Genomic DNA, 12,500 nt, shown 5'->3' with positions numbered 1-12,500 from the left:
GATCACTGGGCGATTATACAACTATATTATTACGTCATTATGTATATTATGATATGGATATATTATTTGATTATATATTACTATATATACAGAAGTCCAGACTCAGGATGTTGCTCCTCCACAAAGTCCTCCAGTGAGGAAGATTCTCTCGTCAAAATGTCGACCGGTTGACTCTTTGGTTCTTTTAAAAGTAAAAACATGAAAAACCGTCTCAGACACAAAGAACCGTGAAGTATTCTCCAGTAGAGGTCTCCAGTTTAGGTGGTTTATCAAAGGAGGTCCCGCTGTCCCCCGGGGGACACTGTCCCCTCAGTCTGTCTGTCCACACAGTGGTTGCTCTGTTACACTGTCAAACACAGCTGATCACTGTTTATACAGGTGAGGTGTTGGCAATATCGATGACATCACAGTGGACAGAGCAAAACCAAACGAAACAGGTTCAGACTGACTCATCGCAGCAGATCAACTGATGGTGACGACATAGCAGATCTCAGGTTGGTGTGGATCCAGCTCCCTGAGCATCGAGGCCAATGACACACAACAGTCACTGAACGTCATCCATCAGTGAGAAAGAAAGAGAAAGAGAAGCAGCTGAAGAAACGAGTCAAACCCAAAGAATCTGCTCAGTGTCGACGGAGGGAAATATTCAGATTCCTCTTTCTGGTCCCACACACACAACATGCAAACATGGGGAATCTGACCTGGATTTAATCCATCCGTGTGAACGGAGCACACAGTGACCACACGGAACAGTGGGCAGCCATGAAGGCGCCCGGGGAGCAATTGGGGGGTTCGGTGCTCAAGGGCACCTCGGCAGTGCACCTCTCCAACTTCCGTCCATGCTGGACTTGAACCGGCCACCCTCCGGTTCCCAAGCCAAGACTGAGCTCCTGCCCCCCAAATATAAAGTTTGAGTTTTTAAAGGGAACTGAATCAATGAACAGGATTGAGTTCAAGGGTTTTTCATTTGCAGACCAAACACTCCGGCACAGTAGGGGGCGCTGATGCACCTCCAACGTGAGGTGCACTACCGTCATTAAACAGGAAGAAGTCTGAGCTGCAGTTCGTCCTCTGGCCTGTGGAGGCACTTTCAAGCCGCCCGACCCTGATGAGAAGCAGGAAGCAGCAGCAGAAGAAGAAGCAGTGTTTCCGGTGTGGCCCGAGGTTCCGGACGTGTCCGAAGTGAAACCGGAGTTTTTATTTTTCAAGTTTTTTTTCGTTCAGACGTTAAGTCGACGTCACGGTGTGCGCACGAGCTGCTCCGCTCTCAGGTAAACCGGAAACCCCCTGCTCATCCTTCCCGCCTCGGAAAGGCTTTAGCATCAGGCTAATGTTAGCATGTGTAGCGTCCTGTAGTGAGAGAGTTTCAGGAAACAGCTGATGATCAATGATCATCGATCACGTCACGTTCCATTAAAACGGGATCTTCTCCGTTGAGGCTAAATTAGTCACTGAATGACGTCATCAATGCCACAGTAAATAACTTCCTGTGATTAGTTATCAATCCTCTGATTATTGATCTGTTTGTGTTTGTGTAGATTTTAATTTGGAGCTGAATGTTGCTTTATTGGTGACATTACCTCTTTTCTCAGTGCATGATGGGATACTGAGTCCGCAGGGTCTGATAGAGCACACAGTGACCAGGTCACCTGACGAACACCGGATCTGCTGCCATTTAGGGGCGGAGTTTCCAGCTGGCAATGAACTGAGGCTGTGGCTGTTGCCATGACGATGGTGTTTCTGTGACAGTGACCTGTCCTCTGATTGTCTTAAGGTGCTTGTAAAGATGTCGTCCGGACTTGTGGCGCCCCCTGGAGGAGAAGAGCTCTGCGGGTTCCTGCTGCGAGTGGAAGGGGAGAATGGGGTGCGGAGAAGGGAGGTGGGCTGTCAGTGGGAGAGTCCACAGCAGGAGACGAGGGAGGTGGGATGTCAGAGCGACTCAGCTGCAAGGAGGGACGCCGGCGTCCAGGTGGACCTGCTGAGACATTTAGGTGAGGTGTCCTGCCATCTGCAGGTAGACGGGTATCACTAGGAGGGGGCGGACCTGAGCCCCTCAGTGTTTAGGGGCGTTCTAGTTGATGCGGTGCTGTCTTAACACAATGCATGCTGGTTAGAATTTTTATCAGACTTTATCCAGCGCTGCAAAACATCACCAAAACATGGCTGCAGACGGACAGATGTTCTCCTGCTGCAGACGGACAGATGTTCTCCTGCTGCAGACGGACAGATGTTCTCCTGCTGCAGACGGACAGGTGTTCTCCTGCTGCAGACGGACAGATGTTCTCCTGCTGCAGACGGACAGATGTTCTCCTGCTGCAGACGGACAGATGTTCTCCTGCTGCAGACGGACAGGTGTTCTCCTGCTGCAGACGGACAGATGTTCTCCTGCTGCAGACGGACAGGTGTTCTCCTGCTGCAGACGGACAGATGTTCTCCTGCTGCAGACGGACAGGTGTTCTCCTGCTGCAGACGGACAGATGTTCTCCTGCTGCAGACGGACAGATGTTCTCCTGCTGCAGACGGACAGATGTTCTCCTGCTGCAGACGGACAGATGTTCTCCTGCTGCAGTCACAACTCTGCTCTGATTGGCTGAAGGCCTCTCTGAAATGACTTGTCTAAAGTTTTTATTGTCATCCGGCTGCTGGAGCCTGTGAGACGTGCAGTAATGTGTTTGAGACAGAAGATGAGTTTTCTGTTTATTCGTCTACAGCGTCACCTGCAGCGTCACCTGCGATGCTGCTGCAGTGTTTCTCAGTCAGATCTGACGGACCAGACGGGGGCGCTCTGCTGCAGCACTGCACCACTACTCGCACCAGAACCATCAAACCGGCCGTCAGGCTGTCCCCGAAACTCACCGAGTCCAGGACCCAGAGGAGACCTCCGAGCTGCAACACTGCCAAGCGAAACCCGCCTCCACGCCGGCGCCGCTGTGAGTCACCTGATTCTGACCCGGAGGATGAGGTGGAGGACACAAGGGATCCTAACTGGACTCCACCTGCAGGTGAGAGAATCATGGTCACGTTTAAATCCACAGCAAATCACTTAATTTTTAATTCTTTTAATACATTTTATTATATTCTTTATTTCATGATGTATTTTTAAATGTTTTTATTTTCTACTTCATCGTGTAAAATTCAGTATTTATGATTTTATTTCACACTTTGTATTTGTTGATTTATTATCTGAACTAATTTTCCCCTATTCATTAAATATTTGAACCATTTGGTCTCTCACCTCCCCCTCTGTCTCCCCCCCTCTGTCTCCCCCCCTCTGTCTCCCCCCCTCTGTCTCCCCCCTCTGTTCCCCAGATGGCGATGCTCCTTCTCCGTTGGCTCTCGGGGACGTGGGGCTGGACTCGGAGTCCCAGCATGCCCCTTTCGTGAAGCTGGAGGTGGACAGCATCATGTGTGACGTGTGTGGCAAAGTGATGAAGAACAAGTCGAGTCTGGCACGTCATTCCTTCATCCACACGGGGAAGAAGCCGTTCGCCTGCCACCTCTGCGAGCTGCGCTTCAATCGTCGTGACAATCTGCAGCACCACCTGACCCGGCTGCACCCCAACGGCATCGCCAAGCTGGAGAAGCAGCGCGAGGTGCAGGCGTGGCTGTGCGCGGACTGCGGGAAAACCTTCAACTGCAGGTCCAGGCTGAAGGCGCACGAGGTCGTCCACTCAGGGGTCAAACCTCACCGCTGTGACCTCTGCCCCAAAGCCTACATGAGGACAAACGACCTGGAGCACCACAAGAAGAGCGTCCACGTGCAGGGCTCCCAGGAGCCTCAGCGGCCGAGCTCGCTGCTCTGCGACTTGTGTGGTAAAGAGTTCAAATGCAGGTCGCAGCTCATCATCCACTTTCAGACACACACGGGAGAGCGACCGCATCTCTGTGACATCTGCGGACGCAAGTTTGCCCGACACCATCAGCTCAAACGTCACAAGATTCTGATCCACGCCAACCACCTGAAAGGAGAGGGGAACCCCCCGTACGACTTGCCGTTCTCCTGCACCGTCTGCGGGAAGCGGTTAAAGTCTAAAGCACTTCTTGCTGCTCACACCCACATCCACACCAACGAGAAGCCACACCGCTGCGGCGTCTGTCTGCGCAGCTTCCAGCGCGCCACCTGCCTGAAACAGCATCATCTGCGCGTCCACCTGAGGGTCAGAGTGAACGATGCGCCGCACGCTGCCAGGAACAGGAAGTGCACAGCACAGGCGAAGATGTTCCCGTGTCCCATCTGCAGCAAAGTTTTCAAATTTAAGTCTCTGCTGGCGAGTCACTCGTTGATTCACAGCGAGATCCGACCGTACGCCTGCGACTTCTGCAGCCGCAGCTTTAGACGCCTCAGCCACTTGAAGAGACACCGAGAGGTCGTCCATGCCAACGGAGCGCGCCCGCCACAGAGCTTCATCTGCCACATCTGCGGCAAAGACAAGAAGTGTCGCTCACAGCTTGACAGACACGTCATCATCCACACCGGGGAGCGGCCGTTCGCCTGCGACCTCTGCACCGCCCGCTTCAACCGTAGCGGGAACCTGCAGCAGCACAGGAAGCGCATGCACGGTGTGGGGAAGCCACCACCGCCTGAGGAAGCCCCGCCCATCCTGTTTGATGATGACATGACATGCAAACAGGAGGAGACGGTCGTGGCCGTCGACCCTCCAGCTGAGCGGTCTGAGGTGGCAACGATTGACGAGATGGAGACGGAGGTCGTTCAGGACCTCGTTGCTTCCTGACGTCCGAACTGAAAACGTGCGAGCCGATGCACATTTAGAGGAAGTGAGTTTGTCTTGATAATAAATTCTGTGGTGACTCTCTGATGAACCTGTGAATGATCTGAGGATCACTGATCCGTTCTGCATTGATTCCAAATTAAACGTGATTCAGAAAACGTCCTCCTTCAGTTCCTTTAAATCTTTGATAGATCAAAGGTTTTGCAGTTTTCAGCTTCATGACTCATCGAATTTTAAATAACATGTTAAAAACAAACTGAGTCGAAGAAACGCTTTTATTGATGATATGACAAACTGACGAGCTGAAGACTTACAACACACACACACACACTTACATACATAGTACAGAGTGGGGGGGGTCATTTCCATGGCAACAGGAAAAAGAATGGGCTTTAAAATCTCGTAAATTTTCTCATTACAATTGATTGATTTCATTTCTGGTTTAACTCAACTGAGATTCTAAATGAAAAGGTTTGAAGTGAAACGAGTTTGTGTGTCAGTCGTGAGGTTGTTCCCTCTTGGTGATTACGAGCTCTACGTTAACGAGAGGGCGAACGCTAACAACGAAACCAGAATAATGGAAAAACTCAAATCAAAGTCTGAATAGATTTGTTTTTGTTCGTCAGAGTGACGTCAGCGAAGATGTTTACGGTGCGTTCAGGTCACGTGTGAACAGACGCTTCTCTACAGGTCAGAGGGCAGATGAGGAGAGGATGATGATGTCATCACAGGTCAGACATGTAATCACTGGTTTATAAATAATGAATCAACAGCTGCATCATCAGTTAGTTACAGAAAACCGTCCATGTTTCATTAAATGTAACATGACACAACCACTGGAAACGAGCATGATGATTGGCTAAGCTGTTAGGTGATGTCATCCCTTTGCCAGCGAAATGCTGTGATGTCACTGTGATGTCAGGGGGCGGAGCTTTCAGACCTCCATGCTGTCGGCCTTGGGCGCTCTGGAGATCCACAGGTTTGATCGGTCCGTGGTGGTCTTTGTGCGGGGATCACTGCGGGAAAGAGATGACATCATCATCATCCAGCCCAAATGATTTTCATGAATACTTTATTTAATTTGAACAAAGTCAAGTAGTTTGTCCCCACGGAGAACATGATACGAAATGTCAACATGTCAAGAAAACATGTTAGAACGTGTCGAGGAACATGTCCTAACATGTTGACGGGCCTCATATCTTCTAGTTTCTCTGAACAGCTGATTTTCAGATGTGAATTCCTGGAAACAGTTTGTTCTTTGCTGTTCTGAAGAACCTGCTCGTCACTTCTGAGTTTCAGGATAAAAAGAAACAGACGTCGGTTAATCAATGTCGTTCTCTCCCGGAAACATCCTGGTTCTTTACTGTCAAAAAAGGAAGTGACCTCACGCAAACCTGGAGAACAGAAGAGCTGATTCAGGAGAACGTGTGGAAACCCCTGAACTGATGCCAGGTAACGACACACTCACACACTGAGCCAACTGTAAATCATCTTTGTTAACGAGACGTCTCGTTAGAAACTTTCAACTATAATCACTGATGAAGCTAAACACACACAAACACTCGCACACACTGCTTCCTCAGCAGGAGCAAAAGAGGCTGCTGGGAAATGTAGTCTTACCTTCTGCTCAACATCTGAAAACAACATGTCCCAGAAGCCACCAGGATGAGCAGCAGCAAGGGGATTGTGGGAATGATCACGTAGACCAGTAACATTCCTGAAGAGACGGAGAGAGAACATATGACTGTTTCCTGTTTATAAACAAGCCACGTGACATCACTGATCATCAACAATGACATCACAGTCAGCTGTCAAATCAGAGCTCTGAACTACGAAGCAGGATCTGTGGTCATCAGTTCATCAGGTCATCAGTTCATCAGGTCATCAGGTCATCAGTTCATCAGGTCACTTCAGGTCATCAGTTCACTTCAGGTCATCAGTTCATCAGTTCATCAGGTCATCAGGTCATCAGTTCACTTCAGTTCATCAGGTCATCAGTTCATCAGTTCACTTCAGGTCATCAGTTCATCAGTTCACTTCAGTTCATCAGTTCACTTCAGTTCATCAGGTCATCAGTTCATCAGTTCACATCAGGTCATCAGTTCATCAGTTCACTTCAGTTCTCATCAGTTCATCAGGTCATCAGTTCATCAGTTCACTTCAGTTCTCATCAGTTCACTTCAGGTCATCAGTTCATCAGTTCACTTCAGGTCATCAGTTCATCAGGTCATCAGTTCATCAGTTCACTTCAGGTCATCAGGTCATCAGTTCACTTCAGGTCATCAGTTCATCAGTTCACTTCAGGTCATCAGTTCATCAGTTCACTTCAGGTCATCAGTTCATCAGTTCACTTCAGGTCATCAGTTCATCAGTTCACTTCAGTTCTCATCAGTTCACTTCAGTTCATCAGTTCATCAGTTCACTTCAGTTCTCATCAGTTCACTTCAGGTCATCAGTTCATCAGTTCACTTCAGGTCATCAGTTCATCAGGTCATCAGTTCATCAGTTCACTTCAGGTCATCAGGTCATCAGTTCATCAGTTCACTTCAGGTCATCAGTTCATCAGGTCATCAGTTCATCATTTCATGAGTTCATCAGTTCACTTCAGTTCATCAGGTCATCAGGTCATTAGTTCACTTCAGGTCATCAGTTCATCAGTTCACTTCAGGTCATCAGTTCATCAGTTCATCAGTTCATTCAGTTTGATCCTCGTTGTGAAACATGAGGCTCTGCTGTCCATGTCTGTGATTGGTCATATGCAGTAAACCCCGCCCACTTTTCTGTGCACACGCTCAGAGTTAACGAGTTGATAACATGCGTCATGCGTCATGTGGTCGTTAGGTTAACGTTCATACCTGAAGCTGCAGCCGTGGTCACCTGAGGCCGAACCTCCTCGCCGCCCGCAGGCTGCGGGGAGGTGACACCTCCACCTGTTTTCGACTCTGAGGACACAACACACTGTTGTTACACACTTTGACCTGAAGGTGGCGTCACAGAGTCCTGTGTTACGACCTAATAAGAATGTTCCTGCTCACCTGTGCTCCTTCCTCCAGCTGTGTGACCTGTGACATCACGTTCTGTAAGAGAGAGAACAACGAATGAAGAGAGGACAAAGCCGACACTCGTTAATCTTCCACTGAATCTGATTGGCTGACGAACCTGGTTTGTATTTGCAGATAAAGTTGTGTTTCATGTTGCAGCGGTCATCGTTCCATTGGTAGAGATAAGCCCCGCCCGGACCAGGAAGTGCTGTTGGCTGATGGTACATGACGACGCAGGCCTCTCCTCCACAGGACGGCTCGTCAGAGTACCAGTTCCTATGACATCATCATCAGTATAATTACGTGATTTCTTGTTGTGTTCTGACATGTTTACGTTCTGACGACAGTTTCATAGTGCGTCACTACTTCCTGCTGAGCTCAATGTGATTGGACGCTGGGGCGGGTTTGTGGGTCTGATCACCTGAAAGAGGCGGGGCTACCGTCGGTCCACTGGTAGAGCTGCGGACAGGAAGTAAAGGTGTCGCTGAGTTCAGGAGGAACCTGATCGACTCCGTCCACACGAGTGAGACCGATCCAGAAATCTCCGTCAGCTATACCTCCGCCCTCTGCACCTCCTCCTGCCCCGCCCACTGCTCCTGAACGCAGCTCCTGGAGACGAAGAGGCCGGAGATGAAAAAGGAAATGGAGGAGAACATGGAGGAGGAGATGGAGGAGGGGAGGAGGAGATGGAGGAGGAGGTGACCAAGTGTGTGTGTGTCTCACCTGCAGCAGGTTTTCGATGTCCGTCTGCTCGGCCAGACTCTCGATGCTGAGCAGCGACCCTCCGTGAATCTCACAGGCCCGACACGCCTCCCTGAACGCAACACGACTCGACACGTCGTGGAAATAAGCGATCTTATAGCAGGGGCGGTCAGGAGCACCTGAACACACCTTCTGACCTGAGAGACAGAGACGGGCTTCAGGTGAACCCTGATCCAAACCAGGAAGCTGATCTTCTTCTGATTGGTCCGTGAGTACGATGCTTCTTTCTCACTCGACCCAAACAAAGAATATTCTGCTTCTATTGAAACTAACTGTGACTGATAACGTGAAAGTTACTGTTGTCATCATCAAACATCCAACACGTGTGTGAAAGCATCACCTGGAATGAACATGCAACCAGATCAAAGCCAATCACAGGCTTTACATAAAGATAGATGACTGCAGTTATAAACCTCCTCCATGTTAGAAGATGGGACATGCACCATACTAAAAAAGGAATCTGATCAGTTTCGTTTGAATTAGTTATTTCCTGATATAAAAACAGATGTCATGATTGACAGCTGAGACTGACTCAGGATTGGTTGAGGCTGGCTCCGTCATGTGCTGCAAACCGGATTCTTTTGAGTGGTGGAGGAGAGGAGGACGCTGATGTTATCCATCATGGACAATCAGGACCACCCTCTCCACCACCTGGTGGACAGACAGCAGAGCACCTTCTCCAACAGACTGGTTCAGCTCCGCTGCCACAAGGACAGATACAGGAAGTCTTTCCTGCCCACAGCAATAAGACTGTACAATATACAATCAAATATCGTCATATTTATTATTTTAGGCGACGTGTCATTACGTTTATTTACTATCAATATTTATTTACAATCGTCAGACGTCAGTTCACTCAAGTCACGCTTCAGTTGTCGTGGTCACTGTTGAGTCTGGATCATTTCCTCTGGATTTAACACGACTCGGCGAATAAACAAGCTGAGACAAGGAAAAGGAGGAGGAGGCATTTTCACAACTTCTAGAAACTAGAGTCGTGTGTGTGTGTGTGTGTGTGTGTGTGTGTGTGTGTGTGTGTGTGTGTGTGTGTGTGTGTGTGTGTGTGTGTGTGTGTGTGTGTGTGTGGCTGCAGTGATTAATACAGTCTGGTTAGCCTCACACACACTCAGAGCTACTTTAAGTGATTAGCTGGATTCTCTTCTGCACCATCATCACTTTACTGTTAAAGCCACTAAAGAAAAAGCTCCATATATATCTGTCTCCCTCCCCCCCACCCCCCCACCCCCTCCCTCTAACTCATCACTGAACCACAGTTAAACCAGAGCATCGCTCAGTTCACACCTCCACCAACAATCTGCACCAGATCACACACATTCATCAGTGTGATTGTTTGATATTACAAATGTTCACAAGAAGAGAAAATCCTGGATCTGATCCAAGAACAGACCGATGGACAGACAGATGGGTGGACGGATAGATGGACAGACAAGATGTTATATGGGGGTTAGTAGGTAACAAATGTGATGATAAAAAATCTTCAGAAGCTCAGTTTGATTTACTTCCTTCTTGTTCGGTTCGTTGTCGGGGGAGGACCAACATTAATGTCTTTTCTGCCTTTGACCAATCATAAAGCGTCCTGATGGAGCCGAACTGAGTGGACGGAGGGACGGAGGGTCCAAAACCGAGGAAGCTGTCGAAGGTAATTATCTTTCAGTTTCACTCAGGTCAAAGACTAAATAATGACACGTCTTCTCTGCATCTTGTACGAAAATGAAGCCAAAATATCTCAGATACAAACGCTGCCATCTTTGGGTGATGACGAAATTTACAGTCAGAGTCTGTGCAGTAGGGATTGTGGATCGAGGCCTCGCCCACACTCACACTCTCGACCAATCCTGAGTCAGTCTCCGCTGTCAATCGTGACGTCTGTTTTTATATCCTCAATAACTGATTCAAACCAAACGGATCAGAAACATTGAACAAACATCAGAGAGAACGAGCTGAAACGACAGAAACATCTTTGACAAACATTTATCAAATGTTCATGTCCCATCTGCTAACATGGAGGAGGAGGTTTATGAGCTATACTGCAGCCAGACACCAGGGGGCGATGGAGCTGTTGTGTTGCTCATCTTTATATACAGTTTATACTCAGTTCTTCTTCATCTGTTGTTTCACTCAGATGTGTATTGAATGAATCCATGGGTTATTATGGGATGTTTTTCACAGAATTAACAGAAATTAAAGATTAAAAATTATAAACATCAAAAACTTCTTCGCAGGTTTAATTTGAGAAATGAAGTAAATTAATTGATCAGACGATTTTAATGAGTGAATGAGTAGAAAAACTTTAAAATGTTTCAATTTTACTTCAAAGATGTTTAATGCTGTTCGGTCAAAATCAAGCTCAACATGTTTTAATCTGTTTAATTTAATTGTCATTGAATGAACTCGTTATTTTACATCAGGAGGATTCAGTGGATAAACTGAACCATTTAAAAACAGTTTATCTTTATTTGTGTTTCACGTTTAAACATTAAATGTGAAAAATATTAAAGTTCACTCAGTTTATTTATTTAATTGCCACCCTCAACCGAACCTTAAAATAAATTAATTACTAAAATCAACATCTCGATAAATCTCTAAATACTTAACACAATTGGGTGATTCACAACAAACTTTTATTTTCTTAACTCACCGCTCAGCACCCGAGCTCCATCCACCCAGGCGACCGTTATCGCCATGACAACCGTGAGGACCCGCAGCATCACCGGGTGAAATAACATCGAGAATAATTATAAAAATAAATGTTTCTGTAGAGATTTTATCTCACAAACGTTTGAAATGAAAGTCCTGCTCCTGGTTTGTCGTGTCCATCTTTGCTCGTGTTTCTCTGATGAAGCGAAGCTGCAAATGTTTTTCTGTCTGTGAACGCTGCTCACATCAAACCCCTCCCTCACCCCTCCTCCACCCCTCCCTCACCCCTCCTCCACCCCTCCCTCACTCCTCTGGATCGATCGGCCCCACGGGGCCCCAGATGTAACCTCCTCTTTCATTAAGCCCTGGGGGGGCCACACACACACACACACACACACACAGACACACACACACACACACACACACACACACAGAGTTTAATTCACCTACAGCAGTGGTCTATTCATGCCCCCCCACACACACTCCTGTGATTTTGTGTTAAACTCTCGTCTTTGATCCGAGTGAATTTTATTTATGTTGATTCGTGTTCACAATAAAAAACTGGAACTGAAAATGTTTTTTATCACTGATGAAAACATGCGTTCACTGATCACAGTCACTTCTTTTATTTTGAAAGAATAGGAGCATATCACAGTCACTTCTTTTATTTTGAAAGAATAGGAGCATATCACAGTCACAGCTGCTTTTATTTTGACTGTTTTGAGATTTATAATCACTTTTTCAAAATTTTCACAATAACAAAAAATGGAAAAAATAAAAGCACAGATTCATGTCGAGAAAACATGAACGTGTGAATTGTGTGAATCAGTGAACATGTGAATCAGTGAACGTGTGAATCGGTGAACGTGTGAATCAGTGAACATGTGAATCGGTGAACGTGTGAATCGGTGAACGTGTGAATCGGTGAACGTGTGAATCAGTGAACATGTGAATCGGTGAACTTGTGAATCGGTGAACGTGTGACAGCTGATGATGAAAATCTTTGTGTTGAGTGAAACGTGAGCTGTGATGTGACAGAGACACTTTATTCTTCCTCTCATGCAGAATGGAAATCAATAGAAGCCTGAGCTGTTGTAATGTCGCTCACTCGTCTGAATCGACTGCGTGTGGATGGTCCCTGAACGCAGCACGGAAACATTCATTGGCCAAAAAAACCTTTTCACCCTCGTCTGTCTCCGTCCGTCCATTAGTGTCCAACTGAGTCGTTGTCCTGTCACTTTTTATTCTGGACATCTTTCAGGCACGTCCTCTCGTCCTCTGAATTTTTAAAGCTGCTCAAACTGGAACATTT

General features: G+C 47.3%; 2 protein-coding genes and 1 long non-coding RNA gene across 9 annotated transcripts in view; 2 read left to right on the top strand and 1 right to left on the bottom strand.

Annotated features, from left to right (window-relative positions):
* Positions 1 to 1,107: 1,107 nt before the first annotated feature.
* LOC109647403 (zinc finger protein ZFP2-like) lies at positions 1,108 to 4,888 on the top strand. 7 transcript variants are annotated; one of them, XM_069512329.1, is made up of 4 exons: positions 1,108 to 1,271; positions 1,775 to 2,252; positions 2,478 to 3,002; positions 3,310 to 4,888. In XM_069512329.1, exons 3-4 carry the CDS (start codon positions 2,735 to 2,737, stop codon positions 4,731 to 4,733), a joined length of 1,692 nt encoding a protein of 563 aa, XP_069368430.1. In that variant the 5' UTR covers positions 1,108 to 1,271; positions 1,775 to 2,252; positions 2,478 to 2,734; the 3' UTR covers positions 4,734 to 4,888. The 7 variants fall into 7 exon arrangements, with proteins under 7 accessions (XP_069368430.1, XP_069368435.1, XP_069368433.1 ...); XM_069512334.1 differs by having other exon boundaries at positions 1,775 to 2,352; positions 2,553 to 3,002; XM_069512332.1 differs by having other exon boundaries at positions 1,775 to 2,352; positions 2,503 to 3,002.
* Positions 4,889 to 4,987: 99 nt separating this feature from the next.
* On the bottom strand, positions 4,988 to 11,468 carry chodl (chondrolectin). Its single transcript, XM_069512367.1, has 8 exons — positions 11,190 to 11,468; positions 8,495 to 8,670; positions 8,193 to 8,380; positions 7,890 to 8,047; positions 7,766 to 7,807; positions 7,586 to 7,672; positions 6,351 to 6,447; positions 4,988 to 5,746 (listed from the first exon to the last, which is right to left on the bottom strand). The coding sequence occupies exons 1-8, from the start codon at positions 11,275 to 11,277 to the stop codon at positions 5,665 to 5,667; spliced, it is 918 nt and encodes a 305-aa protein (XP_069368468.1). The 5' UTR covers positions 11,278 to 11,468; the 3' UTR covers positions 4,988 to 5,664.
* LOC138405243 (uncharacterized) overlaps positions 8,669 to 12,500 on the top strand; it is a 6,858-nt gene continuing 3,026 nt past the window's right edge. The window contains exon 1 of the long non-coding RNA XR_011238926.1: positions 8,669 to 10,190. This is a non-coding gene — a long non-coding RNA (uncharacterized lncRNA). The remainder of the gene's footprint in view (positions 10,191 to 12,500) is intronic.

Source organism: Paralichthys olivaceus, chromosome 17 (genome assembly GCF_024713975.1).
Source record: "Paralichthys olivaceus isolate ysfri-2021 chromosome 17, ASM2471397v2, whole genome shotgun sequence".
In the NCBI taxonomy this organism is placed as follows: domain Eukaryota; kingdom Metazoa; phylum Chordata; class Actinopteri; order Pleuronectiformes; family Paralichthyidae; genus Paralichthys; species Paralichthys olivaceus.
The sequence above is the reverse complement of the archived record's forward strand: the minus strand, read 5'-3'. Positions and strand labels throughout refer to the sequence as shown.